This window comes from Notolabrus celidotus, chromosome 13 (assembly GCF_009762535.1).
Source record: "Notolabrus celidotus isolate fNotCel1 chromosome 13, fNotCel1.pri, whole genome shotgun sequence".
In the NCBI taxonomy this organism is placed as follows: domain Eukaryota; kingdom Metazoa; phylum Chordata; class Actinopteri; order Labriformes; family Labridae; genus Notolabrus; species Notolabrus celidotus.
Window position 1 is genome coordinate 22,993,804 of NC_048284.1, and position 8,895 is coordinate 23,002,698.

Consider the following 8,895-nt stretch of genomic DNA (forward strand, 5'->3'; position numbering starts at 1 on the left):
TTTTTTTTTCATCAAGGAATAATTTGAAAGAGATATGTTTGGTCCCAGAATAATTTCTTTTATTGAGTGCAAACTGAACAAACTCCTAAGAAGACAATATTTTGAATAATTTGTCTCATATATATATATATATATATTATTTTCTTAGTTTCCCTTACTGTATATTTACAAACATCAAAATCATTCCCATGCGGATTAATTTGATAACATCAAAATATCACAAATACAATGATGAACAGGTTGATAAAGTGTTTTTGGCAAGGCTCCAGTGTTCTTAGTCTTATTTTTTGTCTTTTTTCAACACTGTAAGCACATAGATAGTGGACATACAGTTAGACAGCAGCGTTTAACCACTGGTGGTGGAATGAAATGCTGACTTATGCATTGTTGTCATGCAACTTTGCAGCAATTTTCTGCAGCTCCAGATCCATCGCTGCAAGGTTTTCCAGCTCTTTCTCCTGAAAAACAGGAAAATCAGTGTCAGCAACTAAATACCATCAGTCTGAATTAGACACGTTTTTTTCCCCAGCCTGCTCCAAACTCTGCATAATGTGAGAAACGGCAGATGGAGGTAAAACATTCTTTACTTTCCCTCAAGATCGCCTCCTACACCCCGATTTGTTTTTCTGCTTAGAGTATCTTACAAGATGAGGAGGTCTCTGCGGGCCATCGCTCTTTTAATGGGTGAATTATGACTTTGATTGCTTTAGGAGGCGATAATCATGAAGTTCTTGGTGCGATTACTGCAGAAGTCATAAAAAACTAATGCTGAAAGTGCAAATATAAACAAGGGGACTAACAAGCAAGAGCTGCAAAGGATTTTAGGCAATAAATACAAAGTGTATGGAGCCACTGCTCATGAATATACTGGCTGCTTTTTTCTGTTTTTGGGACATGCTCCTGGGAGAGTTCCTGATGTGCATTTGCACAGATGCATATTCACTAATTCTGAAGGCGAAATCCTGACATGTTGGTGTTGACATGAGATTTCCATAATAAGGAAAGTTTCTTTTTGCCCTAGTGAAACAGAGTGTTGGAGGCACTGGATGTACCTCATGACTTTACAGGGTCAACTGAATATATTTTCATTTGAAGGTCAACAGTTTGTGCAGCATGAAGCACGTACTTTAACACGTGAAACATCCAGATGTTTTTATTCCTAATGGTCTGTGGTAGATTATAACTTCACTACCAAGATTTACAGAAAAACATTAAATAGCTTCTTTTTTTTTTGCCTTAATTCTAATTGCAACATCTTAAGTAGTAGAAATATTGAACTTATTCAACTCTACATTTTCTTTACTATTCTATAGTTCAATGGTCTAGTTTGCAGTTTTTACCTCCTGTGCAGTGAGTGCTTTCTGCTGTGTGCTCCTCTTTGCCTCCTCCTGATTGGAGTGGTTGGACAGCTCATTTATCTTATAGCTCAGCAACTTGGCCAGTTCATTCATCTGAGCACAGAAAATCAGAACCATTGTACATTTAAAAACTTTACAACCTATAGGATGGAATTATAATGTGCTAATCCGTTTTTTGTTCAATAATACTTGAAATAGAATGGATGTTGGGTCAATGCATTTTAGTAACTTTTAGGAGGCTAAACATTTTAAGAAGTGAAAGAATAAAAGCTGAAATGACATTCACTAAATCTACATGTTTGAGCTGTGCAGTCTTTTAAGCCACAAACCTTCAGCTGCAAACATTTGCAACCATTTAATCTATCTTCACACAATTCCTACCTTGTTTGAGGTGGCAGCATGCCCATCTGAATCCCTTTTATACCAGGCAGGATGGTAGAAACTTCTGAAAATCCAAGGGTTGCGCTTTTCTGCCAGATACCTGAAAAACAGCCTCAATTAAATGCTGTTCCACCAGCAGTTTCTGGCAGCACATGTACACTGCTCAGCAGTTTGTTCATTTCTGGTGCAAGATTGAGTTTGGATCTCTGTCTATTGCAAACATGTATCATTGAACTCTGCAGTGTTCCTGCTCCAGGGCACAGGAGAATCAATTTGCAGAATAAAACTGTAGGAGTGGTAAAATGTGATAACAGTACCTCAGAGCGTCATCTTTGTCCTTTTCTCCATTCTTGTCCACTTCTTCCTGTTCTTGGCCGTGTCTTTTGTCAATGCCCCAGTCCTCCTGGCTGCGTTCTCCCTCTGGTTCGTCTCTCTCCTCTTCAGAGAGCTCCTCACCACGCTTATGTCTCCTCTGGTGGTGTCTGCCAGCCCTCCATTCTCTCTTGTCTCTTCCAGTATCAAAATCCCAGTATTCCTGGCTTCTCTCCTCTTCAGGCTCATCCCTGGCTTCCTCTGAGAGCTCTTCATCACGTTTGTGCTTCCTCTGGTGGTGCCTGCCAGCCCTCCACTCTCTCTTGTCTCTTCCAGTATCAAAGTCCCAGTATTCTTGGCTGCGCTCTTCATCTGGCTCTTCTCTGGCTTCCTCTGAGAGCTCTTCGTCACGTTTGTGTCTCCTCTGGTGGTGTCTGCCTGCTCTCCAGTCTCTTTTGTCTCTTCCAGTATCAAAGTCCCAGTATTCTTGGCTGCGCTCTTCATCAGGCTCTTCACGGGCTTCCTCAGAGAGATCCTCATCACGCTTGTGTCTCCTCTGGCTGTGTCTGCCTGCTCTCCAGTCCCTTTTGTCCAGTCCCCAAGACTCCTGGCTGCGTTCTTCCTCAGGTGCGTCTTCAGTGAGTTCTTCATCCCGTTTGTGTCTCCTCTGACTGTGTCTTCCTGCTCTCCAGTCTCTTTTGTCCAGTCCCCAAGACTCCTGGCTGCGTTCTTCTTCAGCGAGTTCTTCATCCCGTTTGTGTCTCCTCTGACTGTGTCTGCCTGCTCTCCAGTTCCTTTTGTCCAGTCCCCAAGACTCCTGGCTGCGTTCTTCCTCAGGTGCTTCTTCAGCGAGTTCTTCATCCCGTTTATGTCTCCTCTGGCTGTGTCTGCCTGCTCTCCAGTCTCTTTTGTCCAGTCCCCATGATTCCTGGCTGCGTTCTTCCTCAGGTGCTTCTTCAGCGAGTTCTTCATCACGCTTGTGTCTCCTCTGGCTGTGTCTGCCTGCTCTCCAGTCTCTTTTGTCCAGTCCCCAAGACTCCTGGCTGCGTTCTTCCTCAGGTGCTTCTTCAGCAAGTTCTTCATCCCGTTTATGTCTCCTCTGGCTGTGTCTGCCTGCTCTCCAGTCTCTTTTGTCCAGTCCCCATGATTCCTGGCTGCGTTCTTCCTCAGGTGCTTCTTCAGTGAGTTCTTCATCCCGTTTGTGTCTCCTCTGGCTGTGTCTTCCTGCTCTCCAGTCTCTTTTGTCCAGTCCCCATGATTCCTGGCTACGCTCCTCTTCAGGCTCTTCCCTGGCTTCTTCTGAGAGCTCTTCATCACGCTTGTGTTTCCTCTGGCTGTGTCTTCCTGCTCTCCAGTTTCTTTTGTCAAGACCCCAAGACTCCTGGCTGCGTTCGCCGTCTTCCTCCCCTTCGTCTCCACGTTTAGTGAGCTTGGTGTAGATGTAACGGTGTAAGGGGTTCCATTTGTGCTTGTCTGTCTCCTCCTCGTCCTCATATCCATCCCTCTTGTCGAGACCCCAAGACTCCTGGCTGCGCTCCTCCTCAGGTTCCTCCCTCTCGTCTCCTAAAGATTCCTCATCTCGTTTGTGTTTCCTTTGGTGGTGTCTTCCTGGCCTCCAGTTCCTCTTCTCTTTGTCCTCCTCTTCTTCATCATCTGATCTTTTGTCCAACCCCCAACTCTCCTGACTGCGCTCTTGGTCTTCTTCTTCTTCTTCTCCTCGTTTGTGTTTCCTCTGGTGTTGCCTGCCGGGCCTCCAGCCGCTCCTCTTCTCTCGCTCTGTTTCTTCTTCTTCCCCTTGGTTCTCGTGTCTCTTCTCCTTCTCGTCACCAAAGCTCCAGGATTCTTGGCTGCGCTCATCTTCTGGGGTTTCTCTTTTTTCTTCCACTGTTTTCAGGAGAGCCTCGATGTCCTTCACATCTGCTTCTTTTGCCTGTGGCACCTCGGGTTGACCTTTGACTTCTTCAGTGCTCTTCTTGTCCAGTGGGGCATGTTTAACCCCTGTTACAGATCAAGACACAAGACAAGATCAAAAGAGGTGTAATCACCCATTTGAAATGGCACTTAGAGGCAGTTCAGGGTACATTTTCTCATTGCACTCAGCTTTTAGGTCAAATCTATCACTTGTTTTATTTTAGTTTCACTTAAGTTAAAATATATTGAAGAACAAGGCTCTTCATTATAGAGAAGTTGCTTGAAAATATAAACAATCTGATTTCTTGTAGCGATTTATATCACAAGCTAGTTGCCAGGATATTAAATGCATGAACCAGCTCAATGTCTGCACGACCTGACCATGATTTAAATTTGCCTGTTTACTATCTCCATGCACATTGAAAAATCGCTCGTGCTACAAACCTGCTTGGATAATGTCCTTGCAGTCCTGATCCAGTTGGGAGTCCGGTTTGGATAGAGCTTTGGAGAGAACTTCAACCAAGCATCGTGTCACCTGAAACGAACGGCATCAAAATATATATCTTATTATTGTTGTAGCTTTTGTAGTTTTTGATTTCTGCATTGCTGCTGTTCTAATCTTTAAAAATAGTTTAAGTGACATACCACATCTTCTCTTTGTCCTTCTTTTCCTACCGGCAGCGCTAGGTTTTCTACACAAGCAAAAGTATGAATTAGTCAAATAGCAGAAACTGAAACAGATCACTTGAAGGAATGAATGAAGGTGAAAGAGCCGTCCGTGTCTCTGTCCATGGTCCTGAACTGCGCTCTGAAAACTTGCAACACTATGCAGCGAGAAAACCACGACTTCTTCACCTACCTGTCAAAAGACCCACAACCGCAGCAAACACAAAAAGAAGTCTCATCTTGGCGAAATGGAAGGTAAATCCGAGGAAAAAGTGCAAGAAACACCAGCTCCCGTCCACTCCGCAGCGGTACGAGAGAGGTGCGCTGGCTAGGGCGCTTTGCTGCTCTGAGGACTGGAGCCGAGGAGCGGCTCTAATAAAGAGAGGAGTGGGCACGAGGAGCGTGGGAGGAGGGCTTAGGGCTGTTAATGTCATGACTCATTAGACCTGCAAAGAGGGTGTCCTGAGTGAGGTTTGATGCATGCACAATGTCGACATTTTACGGAAAGTGAATTAGTAATGTAGTTACTGTCACGGTTCATTCAGGTGATAACGTAATAGATTTAAGAGACGGGTGGGAGGGAAGGGTGTTTGTGTTTAATGCCATCATGTGCCTGAGGACAGGACAGATAGGTGCAGGGGGTGGAGAAAACATCACGATGCCACTTTGCAAAGATTTAGAAATATTTTTTATAGTCGGACTGATGATTATTCGGCTCAGCCCCCCTGTGTTAGCTGCTGATATTAACATAAGGATAAAATAAGGTAAGATAAGACCATCGTATTGATCCCCAGAGGGGGAATTCGCTTGTTACAGTAGCTTACAATAATTAAAAAGTATCTGAAGTGATCAAAGGTAAAAAAAAAAAAAAAAAAAAAGAAAGAAAATAATTCAACAAAAATGATTAAAAGTCAGTATAAAATACTTAGAAAATCTACACACTCTGTGCACCTTTTCACTAAAAGAAGGTGGTCTCTAAACAAAGCATCCGATTGCAGGTCTGCTGCGTGGTATTGCATTAGACTGCAGACTTCTTTACTATGTAATGCTCTATTTTTTTTATTGCATTTTAGAAAAGGCTTCCCCCAGTCTCTGGCTGAGGTTATGTAATCCCTCCTTATTATCAACTGCAATGTTGCCCTACATTTCTTGTTTTCTTGTATAATTTAATGTAGTATCATGTAACAGATATAAAACAAGTTAAATTAGGCATGTTCAGCCAGAGAGCCCGACAAACCCTGAGTCACAATTTGTAACTCTTCAATAATTTATTCAGCCCTTAACGCATTGCAGCTAGTTTCCCATGGGGCTCTCCATCCCCAGTTGAGGCGCTGGTTAATGGAGAGACGTGAGTCAATCGTTTTTGTGGTTAACACTCAAGTGTTAGAAGAGCACTACGCATCTTTTTCAACCCTCTTTTCTTTGTTATAGGTAAAGTGGTTACACAAAATAGTATGTAAGAGTAATTCTCATGAGAACCAAGCAAATTTAAGTTACTACAAAACATCTGCAAGGTCTTGTGTGACTATATTTGTTGAGACAAGACACATCTCAATTTCAGACTTTTCCCTCTAATCCCTAGCTTCCTGTAAAAGTAGGTTGTGCATGAATATGTGTATCTTAATCTGTGACTGCTGCTGTCTTGGTAACAAAATGAATAGATTGGGATGAACTGACATGTGCAGTGACAGAGCTCAGACTCAGCCGTCTCGACTCAGCATGGCTCAGGACATTCAAACCGACAACTACTGGCATCTTCTTTTTTGGCACTTTGCATGATTTCTTGTTTGGCTTCCTTGTGCAATTCGTCCTTTCCTTTAGCATATATTTTTCATTCTAATTTAAGAAAAACAAGTCAAAAGAGACCCATGTGTGACCCTTTTATATGGGCTTCAGTACATCTGCATATATTCGTATAATGGGCGTCTGTAGATGCATATGGATGCAAATGTTTACATAGGACGTTTATACAACAAGCACTGACCTTTATGTATGGCAAAGTACATTCGAATTCAATCATGTCTTGAAAACCACACACCCAGAAACTGCAACAGCTGCAAGCCAAATGAAAATATCGTGCTCCATAAATCTGCTCTCTCGCCTGTGCTTCTCATGCCCACATGCTCGGCTACTGACATCCATCTTCGTTACAGCAGACAAGCTCCATAATAGTAACTGAAATAATTGCTGGTCAGAACATAAAAACTGTAATGTCAGGCATCAAGGCAATGATCGAGGGCAACCAGTGAACCCAGTACTGTGTGTGGATGATAGATTATTACATGTTTTGTGCAGAAGCAGCAGAGCAGTGCTCTGTAGTTTCCACTGCTGTCTCCAGGGAGGAAGTCATGTCTGTGACTGAAGCTTAGTTCTCCACACTGAGCCATCCAGCTACTAGATATCAAAAGCACTGAAGCACTAAATTATACAAGTACCATGCTCTGAACAATATTTGTGTGTGTGTCCATGGATTCCTTTGCACCCACGTGTGATGCTGTGTATGTGTTTTCATGGCCTTACCGCCACAGCTCCAGGCCTGATTAATATTTTAGTGAGCCATGAAGATATAGGAGCTTACAGAGAAGAGGAGGATTTCAGAGGGGAAGCTCGATGAGTGCAGACAGGTTCTGTGAGCACGACTCGGTGAGATCAGTCCCTGTCTGCAAAAACACACAGGCCCTTTCATCCCGACTATTTACATGTATGAACAAAAGAAGAGTGACTGAGGATGAGCACGATGCAGAACACCAAATGAAAGCCTCAGCTGGGCTTTGATCTCCTAGGGGGACAAGCTTTTTGTTTGGCTCCAAACTAAAGAGAGACTTTGATGATAGTCCAAGAACAATAGGAGAGTCTGTGTGTGGTCATTTGTGGTCAAACACACTTATTTTAATAAACTGTGTGGTTAATACTTCATCTTGGTCTGACTTTTTCTGGCAATAGGCAGTTATATTTTCTTTTTGGTGAACCATTTACTCTCAGACTTAAGCACAATTTTATGTAAGATCCAAAGCTCAAACTAATTAGCCATCATCTACCCATCTCCAATACAAAATGTATCATCTTTATAAACACAACCTGTCTTTAAGTACACTTATCATAAAGTTGTAATTAGAGTGGAGGATGTGGCGTACATGATTTCCAAAGAGAAAGTCAACTTCAACTTAGCCTCAGTCCATCCTAAATGGGCTTGGGCTCAGAGGAGTCGCTGGCATTTCTGGATCATGTTTATATATGGTTTTGTCTATGGTACAGTTTTAACCTGTAATTGTGGATGCATTGACAAACTATGATCATGGACAATGGTTTTGGATATGATTTTGAGCCCATGCAGTGAATTCCACTGCAGAGTCCTAACTGTTTTTAATGTAGTGATGCCTGAGGACCCCAAGATTATAGCTGGCCAATATCAGTTATTGGCCTCTTGTCCCTTTTGTACAAAGATTTCTCAAGATTCTCTGAATCTCTTAGTATTATACCGTAGTTGATGAAATCCTGATATTCTTTGTAATTTTACACAACTCAGAACATTAATATAGAACTGCTTTACTATTTCCTTTGCCAATTTTTCACAAAATGGTGGTGAACCTCTTCCCATCTTTACTCCTTTAAGACACTACCTCTCTGGAGTGCCCATTTTTGCATGTCACTGACCTGTTGCAAATGTATGTTATTATTTGGGAGAAGTTCCTCCAGGTGTTTTTTTTTAGAATGATACAACTTCTTCAGTGTTGTTGTCCCTGTCCCAAAGTTTCTTTTTTTTAAGTTATATTTTTGGGGCTTTTACACCTTTATTTTATAGCAGAGAGGACAGTGGATAGTATAGGCAACTGGGAGAGAGTGGGGGGAATGACATGCGGGAGGGAGGCCACGAGCTGGATTCGAGCCCGGGCCACCCGCTACATGGGCACACAACTTAACCATTAGACTAATTGCGCGCCCCTGTCCCAACTTTTCTGAAAGGTGTTGCTGGCATCAAATTTAAAATGTGTATATTATTTTCGTAAAACAATAATACTTCATTGTCTCTGCAATATTTTCTATTAAAAAAAGGTTTAATATGATTTGCAAATCATCAGATTATGTTTTTACAACATTTTACCCAGCCTCCCAACTCTTATGGAAATGGGGTTGTATGTGTGTGTTATCATATGAGATGGTGAACATACGGTTCACTTCAAACATTAACATGGATACAATGAACATGAATATGTTAGCATGCTTATTAACACTGTGATGGTTCACATGGGGATCAGAACCTCCTAAC

General features: G+C 42.4%; 1 protein-coding gene across 2 annotated transcripts; it reads right to left on the reverse strand.

The window, feature by feature from the left end:
- Nucleotides 1-40: 40 nt before the first annotated feature.
- On the reverse strand, nt 41-4,970 carry chgb (chromogranin B). 2 transcript variants are annotated; one of them, XM_034699557.1, is made up of 7 exons: nt 4,822-4,970; nt 4,608-4,654; nt 4,407-4,497; nt 2,057-4,049; nt 1,740-1,839; nt 1,341-1,451; nt 41-458 (listed from the first exon to the last, which is right to left on the reverse strand). In XM_034699557.1, exons 1-7 carry the CDS (start codon nt 4,865-4,867, stop codon nt 378-380), a joined length of 2,469 nt encoding a protein of 822 aa, XP_034555448.1. In that variant the 5' UTR covers nt 4,868-4,970; the 3' UTR covers nt 41-377. The 2 variants fall into 2 exon arrangements, with proteins under 2 accessions (XP_034555448.1, XP_034555449.1); XM_034699558.1 differs by lacking the exon at nt 1,341-1,451 and having other exon boundaries at nt 42-458.
- Between the last annotated feature and the right edge of the window lie 3,925 nt (nt 4,971-8,895).